A 17,246-nucleotide genomic window follows, 5' to 3' on the forward strand; every position below is an offset into this window, starting at 1 on the left:
CTTTCTGTTTTGGAGCTGGTCGCCCCACCCTCGTACCTAGCTCCTTCACTGGGCTGGCCTCCCTCTCTTAACTCCTATTCTAAGCTCGGCAACGAAGGAAACATCTCCCTCCCCTAACCCCTACCGGCGCATCGTTCTTTGTCGCTTGAGCGATACCTATTGTTTCCATGCGCCTAGAAATTAGAAAGTGTGTTAAGAAAAACGCTACAAACGTATGTATAAACCCAGGTCATGCATGCAAAGGGGGTAGATGTATACATGGGCGGACTTTCTATAATTCCTAGGTATTCGATTAAATATTCATTATTTTTGCAAAAAAAACAAGTATATGTAAGATATATACACGTGTATAAACCTTGGAGGTCCAATCTCATCCAGCCGGCTCAAAGGCCATGAGGCTGAACACAGAATGCTGATGACCTCGTCGGCCTGCCTGCTCGTGACTTCATCGGCTCATCTCGTCTCGGCGTCTCCTCATAAAAGTGCATTTAGGCCCTCTATATAGGTTTTGGATAATTGATGACAAGCGATCAAGTGACTAATGAAATTTAATGAGTTTATAAACAGGTATTAGGCCATGTTTGTTTCCTTCTTCTGGTTCTACTTCTGTTGCTGCCAGAAGCTAGAAGCCAGAACAAATGGGGTTTTGGAGAAGTGGCTTCTAGAGAAGCCAGAAGTCTGCTTCTGAAAAAAATGAACTAAAGCTAAGAAACTCGCTGAAAGATGCTTTTCTGAGAAGCTATATGCTAAAAAGCCAATAATTTATTATAAAAGTCAACCTTCTATTTCCATAAGCAATTTTTCAGACAAGCCAAAAGCACATCTTTTCAGAAAATTCCAAAAGCATAAGCTCAAATAAACATACCCTTAGTCTCATGGAGAAGTTAAAAGACGCTAGGGACCTCAAAAAAGAAAAGAGAAGCAACATGTGGCTACTCAATGTATTTAAAAAAAATATTGAGTATAGGTATACTGTAATATTAAGAGAGATACGTACAAATTGACTTGAAGATGTCTCAAAGCTCAAAGTAACTATTTAGACTAATTATGAGAGATACAAGACACTCCATGTATACTGGAGTTTGCTAACAAGTTTTCGGTACTCGAAAGTTTCGGGTGCAATCTGGAAGTTCCAGGTAGTCGGAACCTCCGAATGGGCTCCGTGCAGGGGTGCTCGGTTTGGGTTTTTTAATTTAAGCCAAAAGTTTCGAATGGTCCGGAACCTCTGAATTCTGGAGGCTTTTACCGAATCCTCTGGATAGAATTTCGAGTTGGGGTCCTCGGTTGCTAGGGTAACGTGTTAGCCCAAAAGTTTCGAGTTATGTCAGAATGCAATGTAACACTTAGATTTTGGGGGTTATGTATAAACCCTCACCCCTCTATGAAAGTGCATCTAGGCCCTCTAAGTGAGTTTTGGCTTATTGATAACAAAATGATTAAGGAACTAACATTCTTTTCTAAGTTATGAACAGGTTTAAGCATTAGTTGTAAAGATAAGTGACGTTTGACGCCCGTCGAAACAAATGGAGAATCAACGAAGAGTACTCAATAGGATTTAAATTCTTTTATTTTTGAAATTGAGACTAGGATAGCCGCTCTATTAAGAGGGTTGCATTTGATTGCTTGGTTAGTGTCTCAATGCTCAAGATATCCTTTAGAACCAACTAGTTGAGAGACACAATCACTCACGGACACCGAGTTCATTCTGAAAAAAATCCACTGAGTCTGGATACTCCGGTGTTCACTGGATACTTCGGTACTCAGTATTTAGCCCGGAGTCTCCAAGGTAGACTCTGGTAGAGAGTCTCGGTTACGGTTTATTTTTATTTGGAAAAGAGCCGGATACTCCGGTAATTTAAGGGTTAACAGACCGGAGTCTCCAAGGGAGACTCCGCCAGAGAGTCTCGGTTAAGTGTTTATTTTAATTAAAAGGGGATCGGAGTCTCCGGTGTTCACCGGATACTCCAGTAAATGTTTTAGTGCTAACCGGAGTCTCCGAGGGAGACTCCGGCAGAGACTCTCGATTAGCGTTTAATCTTTTTGATAAAAGAAAAGAGAGACCGGAGTCTCCGGTGTACACCGGATACTCCGGTACCTGGAGAGGCCGGAGGGTCCGGCTAGTCTCCAGACTTAACGTTTTTGGAAGGACTGTCAGGACCGGAGACTCTGGTAATTTAACAGAACTGTAACGGCTAGTTCTGACACATTCTGTGACCGTTCTGACGCCGTTTTTGGATTTAGGGCCGGATACTCCGGTGTACACCGGATACTCCGGTCAGTTCTGACAAAACAGTAACGGCTAGTTTTTGAGAGAGAGCTATAAATGCCCCCACACCCCATAGCATTTAGAGCTTGCTGTTGCTGGTGAACTTTAGACCTCTTCAGCACTTTAAGAGCATTCAAAGACCCTCCAACCACCTCTAGTGTAAAGTTTACAAAAATTTAGAGAGTTTGTGTTTGGAGAGGGTTCAAGCCACTTAAGCATTGAGTTCTTCATCGAGCATTCGCTGCAATCATTTCTCTTGAAGCTTTGTGCTTCTAGACGGAAAGACGTCGCCCGTAGAGCACCCAAAACTTGTGGAGTGCCACGGGAAGTTTGTAAACATCTTCGAATTGAGTAAGAATTTCTAGTTTGATCTTGGTGGTAGCTAGAAGAGGATAGGATTGGAAAAGACCCGGCTCTTTGTGAGCTCCTCAACGGAGACGTAGGCACTTCTTTGTGAGGTGGCCGAACTCCGGGATAATCTCTCGTGTTCGTATTTGTGCCATTTGCTTTATTGTGTGAATTTTGTGATTTGTCATATAAATTGCTTTAGTGATCATCTTGCTAGTGTTAAGTGTTATTCTAGCTCTGTGATATCCAGTAGACCTAGCTTAAACCTTAGATTCTAGCTATTAGCTTTAATTCGTAGTTGTTCTAAAATTCCTGTATAGACCGGAGACTCCGGACTAGACCGGATACTCCGGACCATATCGGAGTATCCGAATTTCAACGGAGTATCCGGCAGATTTAATCCGTTGTTTTAGTTTTAATTTTCAGAAAAGCCTATTCACCCCCCCCCTCTAGGCACTTTCACTCCATTCATTCAGTACCAATCAAATTCGAGATAAAGACATTGAAAGATGTCTAGAGCTCTCCCCACTGACCTAAGATTCAATTATCAGAAGGAATTAAGAGTAGAGTGAGGGATTGCAAGTGTGAGAGTTAGTGAGCTTCATCTCCAACCTTTGAGCATTAGGTTCATCGTCAAGCTGGTCGATTCCGCATTTGTCTCCCTTGGAGGTTTACCCTTCTAAATGGCTAGGCATCGCTTGTAAGCACCTAATCTTGTGGTGTGCCGCAAGAAAGTTTGCGAATGTCTCGAGCTCAATTTTTGTTGTCGCTTGATAGGGGAAAGGGTTGAAAGAGACTTGACTATTTGTGAGCTCATCAATGGAGATGTAGAATATGTGGATCTAAACTTTCAAAAAAAAAATCACTTGTCTCCTTTGCTTACTTGTGTTGTTCTTGTGTTCGCTCTCGTGCACGTTGACTTTTGAGCGATTTGCCCTGATCTACTTGTTGTCAAGTTTGTAGCTGCAGTTGCTTTGTGAAAATGCTTGGAAATAGCATTGGTGATCTATGGTAACACTTGGATTCAAGTAGAATTGCATAAGTGTAGTTTAATTTTAGTTTTGAGCTTTGTGATCGAAATATCTGGGTTGATCTTGAAACTTCCAGATAAGTCCAGAAGTTCCAGATTGAACCCGGAGGTTCCAGATTATGTTTAATCCACTACGAAATTTTAATTTTTTTTAGGAACATCTATTCACCCTCCTCTAGGCAACATCTCAATCCTTCAATCAATCGTTACCAACACAGAAATTAGCGCCTTAGCGCCCGTGGTTAGGGTTTAGGGGGGGCCAACAGTCAGCGCGCGATGGCGGTGGTGCACGTAGCCTCGCAACGGCATGACCAAGCAACCAGATAGGACATATATTTGCTTCTTTGTATGGCATTATTCAATCCGGCTAATTCATTTGCTGCTTATGATAAGAATAACTTGGTTAAGCTATTATATCCTAACTATTTCTTAAGCACATAGTTGATACATCTTCCATTTCAACTTACACACTTCATTACTGATATGCACAGAGATGAAAGATTTAGAAAAGTAAAATCTTGCTGAGCTTTTCATTATGCTTGTTGAAACAAATAAGAACAAGTATTATGGAATCGTGTACAAGCTTCTTAAATCGATGTTGATTCTTTCAGTAGCAATAGCTAGTGTTGAGAGAGTATTTTTTTTCAATGAATTATATGAAGAACAAGTTAAGAAATCGGATGGTAATGAATTATATGAAGAATAACCTAAGAAATCGAATAGGGAACCAACTTATGAATGATTATCTAGTTACGTTTCTAGAGCATGACTTTTTTGTCAAGTCAAAGAAAATGACATCATCCAGCACTTCCAAGCCATGACAAAACGCCGAGTTGATTTGTAGTTTTCTTAATTGTTTTGTAATTTCTCTAAATTAGCTAAGATGTTGCTACCTGAATCATTTGTGTACTTCAGTTATGCTATTGTAAATTTGTATCCTCTTCTATTAAACATTTTTTTTAAGTTTGAACATCCATTATGCGAATCCTAGTTCGCCACTGGATGTATAGATGGTGTCATTAAATCTAGAACCACAAAATCACGTACAACCAGGAGGATGGTAAGAGCATTACCGATTTTTTAATAGAATGCAATAATTAACCTAGTTTATAAGGGAAATTAGGCCCGAAAACCTCACAAACTTCACACTTTAAAGGAACTAGTAAGCAAACTCAAGATGACAATACGACCTCAAAACAAAACAACTCTCATACCAAAGGCATAACCAGACAACAGCCAAGTCTAACTCAACTCAACTCGCGCGTTAACCAACCCAACCACAACCTCTCTCGCAATTCGGTTGCTCGGAACTCTGCTCCCACAACTCCACAACTCGACTGGCGAAGCCCTGTTCTCACACCGCCACAACAGAACTTGGTCGGCGAAGCCCTGCTCCCACGCCACCTCTTTGTCACACGAGTTGATAGCGCGTCACTTCAGAGGAGCGTGCATTGAAACAAATTACTATCAAGAAGTACCAAACCAAAATGAAAAAGCCACCATGAATTGAGGACGTATGGGCAAACCTACAAAATAAACCAATAGTTCAAACCGAAATCGGCCAAGCCACCACCAAGCCGACGACCACCACAGTACGAGAAAAGGATCTCCAGAGCGATACCTCCAAGGAGGACGCGATGTCAAGATGCCACTATCGCCCACCCGAAAACCCTAACCAGGTTTTCACCCAGAGACTTCAGGGGAGCAGAGTGGGGGCGCTATGACAATGCCTCTAAGGAGGAGAATAGCGCCTGAGGGCGTCTCCGTCATCGATGCTGGCCAAAACCAGGCAAAGCTTTCGTTAGCGGCTCCCACAACCCGTCCCTCGCGCACGGTAGCCCGCGCAAAGCCAACACTATCTCGGCGTCACAAAGCTCCCCACGGGCTCAACCAGCGGAAGAGGAGGAGGTTGGGCAAGCGGAGGAGCAATGCCCACGCCAAGAGCCGGGAACGACATGGTGTTGTTGCCACCGGCCACCATCTCGCAACTGTGTCGTCCCACAACCATCCTAGCATCACGAAGCTCCCCACGGGCCCAACCTGCAGAAGAGGAGGATGTCGGGCAAGGGGAGGAGCAATGTAAACGCCAAGAACTAGACACACGAGGGAGCAACACCATGGGGGACAGTATCACCACGGTGATGGCATCACGACAGACAGTAGCACCACGGCGTCCCCCACAGTGGACACTTGTAGGACCACGACGGTGGCACTAAGGTTGCGGCAGACACACCAATAGCACCACCAGCGGACAAGCAGGAGACCGACAGGCAGAAGCGCGTCTATGAGGTGGAGGCTGACAAGCAGGACGCCATGTGCCACAGATGTTGTCGCCAAGGAGGCCCCCACCGCCGCGGAGAACCACTCGACACCGACGGCACTGCATTCGATCAGAGCCGTCGCCTAAGATCGAACTCCGGCAACGATGGGTGGCCATGATGACGTCGGAGCAGCAGCCATCTCCATGGAGACCAACACAGGGAGGTCGAACGTCGTGTCATGGCAGTGGCCCCAAGTCGACCCCCAAGACCATAGATCGCTGGTGAACCCTTGGAGGGAGCACAGAATGACCTAATAGGTGTGGATCCGTGACGAGCAGGTTGACAGGGCACATATCCGACCAACGGGAGGCCCGATCCGACCAGGCTGGGGCGAAGCCGACAAGGGCATCGAGCTCGGCCAACACCACCCGACGGAAAGAACCAACTAGTAAAAGAGGAGAAAGGAGGAGAGAGAAGGGGAAAGAAAGAGAAAGAAGAAGGGGAGGGACCTGCCACCGTAAGAGCAAGATGGGCAACAGAGACCAAGCTAGGTGTGACTAGGGGGCACTAGGCGACGATGGTGTGACTAGGCCCTGCTTCTAGACGACGCGAGGCTTCTGTGAGCAGGGGGGCAACGTAAGGCCAACTCCAACAGAGATAGTATCTGTACTTTTGGCTTCCTACTACAGTAAAATGTCTCTCCCTCTACACCATATCTATCTCTAACAGATGATCCAAATCAACTTTTTCGCAGCTACAGTAATATGGTCGGGATGGAGGAGCCGGCAAATTTGCTACCTACTATAGCATGCCTCATCACTGTGTACTGAGTATGCACGTGAGTCTGGAGGGAGGAGGAGAGTAATGAAAAATAGGAAATATGGTGTCTGTTGGAGATGAAAAAAATAGGAGATGCTATAATAATATTAAAGAATACTATAATAGTATTATAGAGTATGAATTTTTAGAGTTTCTGTTAAAGATGACCTAACAATCTTTATTATGAAGTATGATGATTGTATTCGTGTCAAACCATCATTATTATCACTGCACGCATTACTCGAAAAGGACACGGTGGCGCAGTGACACACGTCCAGGCGTCGTTGTACGCATAGCGACACGATTTATACCGTTATGTATCGTACGGCTTTGGCAGTGCAGGAGATACATTCGTATATATACACAGCTACGACAACCACCGTACGTATTGGAGGTCATGCATTAATTAAAGATGCGACCTGTCTCTTCTGGTTTCTCTCATCGACCGCCATTTGCGTGGCCTCGATTACAGTCGCAACAGGCTTGCGTCTGGTTTGTCCCCTTCGTGATTAGTGATTAAAACTAAGAGAAGCTGTCTTAGTATGTAAATACATGTCATTTAAGAATGTGTGTGATAAAACTTCGAAAACTATAACTATTAATAATATAAAATTGAAGTGAACGGATTTAAGGAAAAATATTTTTATATTATTATATGATTAGCAAATTTCACTAAAAATAATTTAAAAAATAATGTTACAACATGTGTATTGAAGATATGTCATATACAAGTAGCAAGCTGGAACTCAAGGGCAAAAGGGGCCTTTGGCTCCGTTGGGGACATGAGGTGAGAGTAGTTTTTGTAATCCCTTCACGTGAGCCAGCAATATTCTATTCCAAGCAATGTACTGCGTATTACAAGGACAATTACCTAGTTAAATATATAGGAAAGGAAAAGGTAATTATACATCTATTATATCAAGAACAAATGTAGGTTGCCCTGCTGTGCAAGAAGGCCAGGGTGCTCAGTTGGAACACGGTGGCGTATAGTGAATTAAAACCAACTGATGTTATATGTACAGGTGTATTATCCATGAACGCATGCGGATGACTGGATGGAGTACGTGGTCCATTCGACGTGAACGCGGATGAAACAGTAAAATTAACTAGCATAGTGTAGGCCGATTCATCTGCATGCACGCATCTGGATGTACTTTCGGTGAATGAGGTCCAGTGCTGCATTATCCGTAGTCTCACATATATGCACTGATGATGCACATGCTATTGCTTCTGATGCACTCTATCTTATCCGCCTAATTCCTTTGTGTAAATTGGCCCAGAGAACAGTAGATGTGCATACACTACATGCACATCAATTTCACACATCAAATACCTTATTTTAGCATATGACAATTGACATTGATATATAGAAACGCATGCATCTTGTCCGTATATACCTAATTATTTGTACGCGTTAGCATGGTGTGATGATAGTATCCGCAGCCATATACTACCTCCGTATCCGCTCCGATCCAAGTATGTCAGCGTCTCTCGCACTGCCGCACAGCTTGTTCTTTGGTCCATATGCACAGATACACTCGAGTGACACAGGCACACAGCATGCAGCTAGCTGCTCACACGGCTCCCGAGCCAACCAGCTAGCTTGCTCACCAGCTACTACTACCCATTCACGCACGCACAGGCGACGTCCAGACGGGAGTTCTCTGAGAGCTTGCGCACGAGACCGGCCACCAACCATGAAGTCGTCGTCTCAGAGTCAGAGCCCGAGGACGGCGTCGCCCGGCGTCGCCACGGCCGGGGGTGGCGCCGAGCACGCGCGCGCGGCTTCGGAGCCGTGGCTGGTCGCCGCGGCGGCGGCCAGCAGCAGTGACGACTCGTGCGTCAACGACGTGGACAACTTCGCGCGCACCGTCGCCGCACTCAAGTCCAAGTCGGCGGCCTGCGCGCGCCCCGACCTGCTCGCGTCCGTGCTGTCCCACTACGCCGCCAAGTGGCTCCCGGACGTGGTGCCGCCCTCCTCGTCCGCGTCCGGCCGCTTCCTGCCCCCGGAGAGCCCCACCGCCATGTGGCTCAAGAAGCGGCTCCTGCTGGAGTCCCTCGTCGCCGCGCTCCCGCCCGATCCGCCAGCGCCCGGCTGCGGCGGCGCCGTCGCCGACGACGGCATCACGTGTGACTTCTTGCTCAAGCTGCTCCGCGCGGGGAGCACGGTGGGCGCCGACGCGGCGCTGCTGCAGGACCTGGAGGTCCGCGCGGCCCGGCGGCTAGACCAGGCCACGCTGGGCGCGGTGATGATACCGGCGTTCGGGCACGGCGAGAACCCAGGCGGCTCGGCGCTGCTGCTGGACGTGCCGCTCGTGCTGCGGCTCGTGCGCGGGTTCCTCAAGGAGGGCGCCGCCGCCATCAAGGCCAGCACCGTCGGCGGCGGCGGCGCGGCGGCCGCCAGGGTGGCGAGGCTGGTGGACGCGTACCTCGCCGAGGCGGCGCTGGAGGCCGGGCTGAACCCCGCCGAGTTCGAGGAGCTCGCGCGCGCCGTCCCAGCCCATGCCCGCCCCGCGGACGATGCGCTCTACCGCGCCGTCGACACCTATCTCAAGGTGCGCGTGCGCTTGCTTACTCGCCTCCATCCCTTCCCATTTCTGCTTCCTCCTTGACTGCACTCCATGACTTGGTGCCCATTCCTACTCGCGGAAAAGGCCTCGGCTACAAAGAACACAGCCGCGTGTCAGCGTTACTGTGTTAGCGCATACTAACTTGCATTCCTGCATCGCAATCGCCATGCCTAGAGAGGAAATCTCAGTTGCAGTCTTGCAGTGATTATTACTTTCGCTTGGCAACGCCTTCTTGTGCACGGCGAAAAGGCAGCAGGGCGGTGAAGCCTTCGTTCTCGAGTTGATGGACAATGGGGGTGCCTTGCCTTGGGTTGCACATAGGCTCATCCGGCCATCCCAACCGAACCAGCGCAACGTGTTGGCCAATGTGCCTCCTTCGGTGGATGCATGCTCGACATAGTAAAATGAGTAGTACCGTAAGAGAGAGGGATCCTCCTATTATAAATACATAACATTTTTTTGAAAAAATTAGTCAAATTTTTAAAATTTTGATTAATAATAGTTTTTAAAATATTTATTTTGAAAACATTAAAATCATGCGTGTAAATTTATTTTGAAAGATACTTTCATAATATCATAAATTCAATTAATTTAATAAATATATTCTAATAAAAATAGTGATCTAAACTATATATTAAAGACTATGTCATATTGAAATGATATATATTTATGACCAACTAGCACATGAGGACCTTAGTCTTTGGCCATTTGAAAACTTGGAGGCATACTCATGTGTTTGTGTGTTTGACTGCAGTCCTGTTATTTGCATTGGACCATGTACTGGGTGTCTAGGATAATACCAGTGTAGTACTACCAATGGTCATTTTAAGTTTCACAAAACTATAACTATTATGTTATTTATAACATAAAACTATAACTATTATACCTAGTATTATAAAACTACAATTATGTACACATTTGCAACACAAAACCTAGTTAGCCCATATGACAATGAGACAATCAAACCCAGTTGGCCATAGTTATAGTTTTGTGCTATTCACTCTATTTCTTAAAGCATCTTGTTGCCGTAAATCGAATTATTCTGCAATCATAAGTTAGGTCTTGTGTGTACCATCAAATAAAAATCATTGCAAGCCTGCAGCATAAAACTATGCATATTCTATCAGGTACGGACACAAACTACACTTGTTATTTTATCCCATAGGATTTTGTTTCTGCGTGGCTTGTGAACCGGATGATAGAGTAGTAGCTTCCATGGTTGGCTAATGCAAAATTGAAATCCCTCCCAGCTTTTTTCGTCAAGACCCTTCCTTGCATCTGTCTGATGCATAAGGAGAGTATGTCAAAACGCTGAAATGTCTTATCTCTTGGTATCACTGTAGTGTCCAAAAGTTAACACTAACCTCCGAAGCTTGTTCAGCCGCTTCACGCCTGATGGTGTTAGAATCTGCCTAGTGAAGAACAAACCATAGGAAACAGAGCTCACGTGAGCTCCAGCTGCTAACCAACAAAAAGATTTACCCTGTTATTACACATGGGAATAGGTGCTTGTGGATACCAAAACCCTTCTTGTCCCATGGTGCATGGCTGCATGCCCTGTGCACTCAACTGTTCAGCTGCCACACTTTTTTTTGTCTTGCTATGACCAACCGCTAGCGGTGTTTGCAATAATTAACAGTTTGATGTCCCGTAGAGCTGAAACCGGGATTTTAGTCCATTATTAAAAAAACACTAGCAGTGCTTGATACTAATATTTCGTTCAGATTCATCCAAAAAAATGTGTGGTTTAAATTCCCAAGTAAGCAGTGCCTGCAACTTGCTCAGGGATCTTGTAGACATGAACAAGAAATTTACTAGATAGATACTCACAGTCTTTTAGGTGCCAGCCGTTGCAGAGTGCAGGCTAGAACAGTGCTTGGTCTATCCTTCGATCTTATGGTCCTGAGCATCAGAACTTTAGCACTTTATCCATGCAAAAAAAAAGAACTTTAGCACTTTAAAGATCGAAATGCGGCCAAACAAACCATGGGGAAGTTTGTTTCATTGCTCTGCGTTTTTCTCCAGCTGAGATCCTGTCATCAGATATGCTGACAACTCTGTCCGAGATGACACATCCTCGTGTCAAATCAATGATACACTGGCCATGAAAAGTCATGTCTGTGCGAGAACGTGGAAGCTTTATCACCTCTAATAAGAGGCCGCGTGAGTTTATAGACGAAGACCGAGAAAATCACGATAAACATTATATCTTAGGCTATCTTTAAGGGGGTTTTTTGACGAAAATCTCATCGTGAAGGGATTTTTTTTTATTTTAGTGCTCCAGCGGTTCCCTTTTACGGTTCTCATCACAAATGGATTTTCAAGATCATTCCCTTCGAAACGAGATTCTCTCTTCTTTCCCTTGCGATTCTTCTCGAAAGAAAGCTGTTGGAGATGAGAGAAAATAAAGTGAATAGGAATGAGAAAGATAATCGAAAAGTAAACGAAATAAAAGGAATATGGTTGGAGATGATCTTAGAAATAGATTTCAAAGTTTTATATTGATATAATAGCATCCTAATTTTTTATAGATAACAACAAGCTATCTATACTTAGGAACTGACTCAATGCATATATTATTACAAATTATCTCTAACAATCATCTTCAATTATAACTTTCCTAAGTTGAGATTGCGTTTAAACTCTTTCAACTTCTTAGTAAATAGCGGCTTGGTAAATCCATCGGCGATTTAATCTGCTGTAGGGATAAGTCAAATATCCAACAATTTTTGTGCCACACGTTCTCTGACAAAGTGAAATCTATCTCAATGTTCTTTGTGCTTGCATAGAACATTGGATTGTCCGATAGGTAAGTAGATTCAATATTATCACAACACAGTCGTGTCGCTTTAGGAGTATAAACACATGTCTCACCGAGTATCGTTTGTAACCATATAACTTCAGCTGTTGCAAAAGCCTTGTGCTATGCCTATGTACGCTTGATCTTGATACAGTAGGTTGTTTCTTAGCACTCCAGGAAATAAGATTAGATCCCAAGAATACAATGAAGCCACATGTGGATCTTCTATCATCTAAGTAGTTAGCACAATCTGCATAAGAAAAAACACTCACAAGTACAAAAGGAGACTTCTTTTATCTTCAATCCAATACCAATAGTATGTTTAAGTTATCTTAAGATTCTCTTGACTGCTGTCCAATTAACTGTAGTAGGAGAATGCAGAAATTGACATACCTTGTTAATCGGAAAAGCAAGATCAGATCAGGTATCATAAAGCACCTACAACACTTCTAAATTTTGTTGCACTTTCAAGATCTAATGCTTCTCCTTCAAAGACCGACAACTTCTCTGAAGATGGAAGTAGCTTACTAATAGGCTTACAGTTCATCATCCCAACTCTGTTTAATATATCAATAGCATATTTTTCCTAAGTTAATAATATATTATCATGTATCCTTTTTACTTCAATCCTAAAAAATAACTAAGATCATCAAGATCCTTTAGAGCAAATTCTTGCTTGAGATCCTGCAACAGGGCTAAAGTTGTCTCTTGTGAAGAACTTGCTACAGTTGTATCATCCGCATAGATAAGAATAAATATAATCACATTTCCCTTACTGTAATAGAATAGAGAGGCATCTCCTTTGGATGGCCGAAAACCAAGACTTTGAAGTTTCATGCTCAATCTTGAATATCAAGCTCGAGGTGTCTGTTTTAAACAATACAAGGATTTATCCAGTTTACAAACATAATTTGATTTTGATTCATCTTCATATCCTGGTAGATGCCTCATAAACACTTCCTCGTCTAGAACAACATGAAGAAACATATTCTAAATATCCAATTGGTGAAGAATCCATCCCCTGGAAACAACAATAGACAAAACCAATCTGATAGCAGCTGCATTAACCACAAGAATGAAAGTATCATCATAGTCTATTCCATATCGTTACTTAAAACTGTTGGCTACCAATCTAGCTTTATATTTATCTATAGTGCAATCAGCTTTTTTCTTGACCTTATAGACCCATCTGCACTCAATAATATTATTCCATTATTGGAGGAACCAGATGCCAGGTTTGGGTTTTCATGAGAGCTGCAAATTCATTATCTATGGGATTTTTCCAATTACAATCGAACAAAGCATCTTCTAAAGTTTTTGGTTCTGTAGTAGTAGTGAGAAATCCATACGGAATTGTACCATCGATGTGAGTTAGGGGCTTACGAATCCCACTGCAAAGTCTTGTGCCATGTTGACGAATTGGAGGTGCGGGGATCTATTCAACAGCAGCATGTGCATTGCCTCCAGCCGTAGAAGATCTTGCGCCCTCATGATTAGCTGGTGATGAAGATGCAATGCGCAGTCTGGGAGCCGATGGGCTAGATGCATCGTCGCAAGATTCAACAGGTGTCTGTGTGCCCACGTTGTTGTCATCGGTCGATCCGAACAGCTATGCTGCATGTCATGCGCAGACTCAACACGCACGGCTGGAAAGGGCACCGCTTGAGCACTATTTTTTAGGCCGATTCATTCAACAAGTGCATAGGGAAATCTGTGCTGGGATCCGTGCCAATGCTGGTTGCCGCCGAATCTGCTCCAACCTGCATAAAATCATGATTCGCTTCCAAATAGTCCGCAACACTATTTCTAGAATTATTATGTGCATCATTAGCAACAATGGTAGGGGTATTAATCACTTATTGATCATTCATAGAATTACTCCCAATACTAAGATGAAAAGAAGGGTAAACAAGAATTTTATATCTTAACCTTGAGCCAGCATTTGGGTGTAACTGAGAAAAAAGAAAGATAGTTTCATGAAAAACAACATCCCTAGAAATATATATTCAGCATGTAGATATATCAAAACATGTAAACCCTTTGTGTAAGTTGCTATAACCAAGGAAGGCACAATATTTAGAACGAAATTGAAGCTTGCGTGAATTGTATGGTAGAAGGTTTGACTAACAAGCACAACCAAACACACAAATAAGGGAACAGTTAGGTTTATAGTCGAATAGACGTCCAAAGGAGTGGTGTTTTGATTAACACGACTGGGAGTTCTATTAATGAGATAGGTTGCATTAAGGAAGGCTTCATTCCATAACTAGAGGCATAGACGCATGAGCAAGGAGAGCAAGGCCTACTTTAACAATGTGATGATGTTTTCTTTCAGCGAAACCATTTTATTGGTGCGAGTGTGGACATGAAACATGGTGTGATATACCAATTTTGGTGAAGCTTTTCATATCCCCCTCCCCCCTCCTCCGCCTACCCCCTAGTCAGTCTGCATGGTTATGATTTTACGATCAAGAAGTTGTTCAACAAGAACTTGAAATTCATGAAATTTTTGGAGAACTCCAGACTTGTGTTTAAGGAGATAAACCCAAGTGAACTTGCTATAATCATCAATAAAATTGACATAATATTTCTTCCTGCCTACAAAATTAGGAGTAGAACCCCAAACATCAGAAAGCATAAGTTCTAAGGGAGCACTCGAAACACTAGTGGATCTAGAATAGAGCAATCGATGACTCTTGGCCTGTTGATAGACTTACTCCTTATTGAACTCTTTGGAACAAGGGAGATTATTTTGGATAATGACTTCCTAAACAACTGAATAGGAAGGATGGCCAAGCTGACTATGCCATTGTGCTGGGGAGAGCGTGCAACCAAAAGCTTGTTTTATTGGCGCAGGTACGAATGGAAAAGGATAAAGTCCTCCTCTACACTCGAAGGAGAATGCTCTTCATTGCCTGATCCTTTACAAGGAAGAAATTAGGATGAAATTCAAGAAAGGCATTGTTATCAGAAGTAAATTTATGAACTGAAATTAAATTCTTCCTAGTTTCAAGAGCATGAAGAACATTATGAAGATGAAGATTTTGATTAGGAGTAGGAACAATAGCATGACCAATATGATTAATCCCCATACTTGCACCGCTCGCGATGTGGATCTGATCATTGCCGTTGTATTTATCACAATCTGTCAACTTGTCCAACTCGCTCGTGATGTGATCAATCGCACTGAAATCAGTGTATATTGTGTCTACCCCATAGGAGCACGTCGCTGCAGCTGCACTTTTGTCTTCGGGGACAAAATTTTCATCAAATATATGCCAACAATTGATTACCATGTGGCCTGACTTCTTGCAGAGTTGACAAGTGGGACGTGTATTGCTAGAGCTACCCTTGCCACTCTGGTTGCCTTGTCCTCCTTGAGATGCCTGCCTGTCGCTGTTACCATTTCCACGACCATTGTTGCCACGACCACGATTGCCATCTCGTCTGCCGTGACTAGCAGTATTAGGCAACGACGTAGATGAAGGATTGTCATGTAGGAGATCCATCTGAACTTCAAAGCTCATACGCTGCTCATAAAGCTCAACAACGAAGATCAGTTTCACTCGTGCCAGGATTGAAATCAACGTCGAGGTCGGTGAAAATGTAGGAGATCATCTCTTCATCATCTAATGGCTTGCCTTCAAATGCCATCTCCTCTCCGAGGGCTTTCATCTTAGTGACATATTTAGCGATTGTCATGGACCCTTTTGGGTCGTAGCCAGCGCCATATTGGTGTTAACCGCCCGTGCGTGAGTCTGGGAGGAGAAGAGCGCCTCGATGTTACGCCATGCTTGGGCAGCAATCCTTGCCATCACCACTTGCGTGAGAATTTCCTGAGATAGGGAATTGAAGAGAAAACCAAGAACTTGTTGATCCGTGGCGATCCACTAGGTGTACGTCGGATTCACTATCTTGACCATCTTGTCTCCCTCCTTGACATTAAATTCAGCGGGAGAGCATATGCTTGTGCCATCGAGGAAATCAAACAACTAGGCGCCTCGGATGACCGGCATGAATTGGACTTTCCACATGAGGTAATTGGTTTTGGGTAGTTTCTCGGCAATGGGAAGGCCGAGAGGGGAAGGGTGGGTAGGTTTGAAGGATGAGGTTGCCATGGATGCTTTGGTGGAGAATGATGACTCTGATACCATGTGCGAGAATGTGAAAGCGTTATCACCTCCTGTTATAAGGCCGCGCAAGTTTATATATGAGTATAAATTATCTCTAACAATGCCAATTTCAAAGTTGTCAATTTGTGCAATGCAAATTTGATGATGTAGTAGAATGAAATTGCGTTAAGATGATCCAGAATGCTGTGATGGTTCCATTTCCATCAGGCGCATCCAAACACGGGCAAGGAGGAGAGGAAGTCGCTGTGCAGGCTGATCGACGCGCGCAAGCTCACGGCGGAGGCCGCGGCGCACGCCGTCCAGAACGATCGTATGTCGATGCGCTCCGTGATGCAGGTGCTCTTTTCAGAGCACGGCAAGCTCAGCCGCCTCGCCGAGCTGAGCGCCTCCTTCACCGGCCAGCGGAGCCCCAACCCGGCGCTGGAGCTCCCCGGCCGGTGCCCCTCCAAGCGCGAGGTCCTCGCGCAGCACCAGGAGGTACGCCGCCTCCGCGAGGACGTTGCCAGGCTCCAGGTTCTTCATCATCTTGAGCTCTCTAGTCTGCACCCACTTCGGTGCTCCGATCCAATACACTGATATTGAAACGCTGAGATGGTCTCGTACCTCCATTGCAGATGCAGTGCAACGCGCTGCAGGCTCAGGTGGACAGGCTGAGCTCTGAGAGGCGGCGGCGCGGCGGCGGTGGATTCTTCAAGTGGAGTACGTTCTGGTTCAGCGGCGGCATGGGCGCCGACGTCGCGAGGGTGGATGACTCGGAGAGCGGCATGGAGCGGCGGACGCCGACGAAAGGGAAGAAGGGCAGCACCGCGACGGCGACGCCGAACGCCAAGTGGCGCAAGTCAACGTCTTAAGGGAGGGCTGGAACTGGAACCATGCTGATGGAATGATGAACACTGGGTTGTTAATTTTGTTTTTTACTTTTCGTTTGGTTACAGCCATTTCTTTGAGTTTGAATTGTCTCTTGTGTTATAGTGATTTCGAGTGTCTGTTCATGGTGAAATTATCTCACTGCAGTGCAT

The 17,246-nt window shown here is 44.6% G+C and overlaps 1 protein-coding gene and 1 pseudogene across 1 annotated transcript; one reads left to right on the top strand and one right to left on the bottom strand.

Annotated features, from left to right (window-relative positions):
• The first annotated feature begins 8,193 nt into the window (after positions 1-8,193).
• On the top strand, positions 8,194-17,213 carry LOC133897606 (coleoptile phototropism protein 1-like). The gene is made up of 3 exons (XM_062338402.1): positions 8,194-9,279; positions 16,435-16,740; positions 16,842-17,213. The coding sequence occupies exons 1-3, from the start codon at positions 8,203-8,205 to the stop codon at positions 17,076-17,078; spliced, it is 1,620 nt and encodes a 539-aa protein (XP_062194386.1). The 5' UTR covers positions 8,194-8,202; the 3' UTR covers positions 17,079-17,213.
• Positions 15,609-15,730, bottom strand: LOC133910354 (small nucleolar RNA Z247; annotated as a pseudogene).
• Positions 17,214-17,246: the final 33 nt, after the last annotated feature.

The sequence above is a fragment of the Phragmites australis genome, chromosome 2 (genome assembly GCF_958298935.1).
Source record: "Phragmites australis chromosome 2, lpPhrAust1.1, whole genome shotgun sequence".
Lineage (NCBI taxonomy): Eukaryota > Viridiplantae > Streptophyta > Magnoliopsida > Poales > Poaceae > Phragmites > Phragmites australis.

What these genes read in the sequence shown, in the direction of transcription:
- LOC133897606 (XM_062338402.1), top strand. Translation starts at nt 8,203, where the DNA reads ATGTCAGCGTCTCTCGCACTGCCGCACAGCTTGTTCTTTGGTCCATAT. An exon ending in CCGTCGACACCTATCTCAAG is followed by an intron (nt 9,280 to 16,434) that starts GTGCGCGTGCGC and finishes CATTTCCATCAG; the next exon opens with GCGCATCCAAACACGGGCAA. An exon ending in AGGACGTTGCCAGGCTCCAG is followed by an intron (nt 16,741 to 16,841) that starts GTTCTTCATCAT and finishes CCTCCATTGCAG; the next exon opens with ATGCAGTGCAACGCGCTGCA.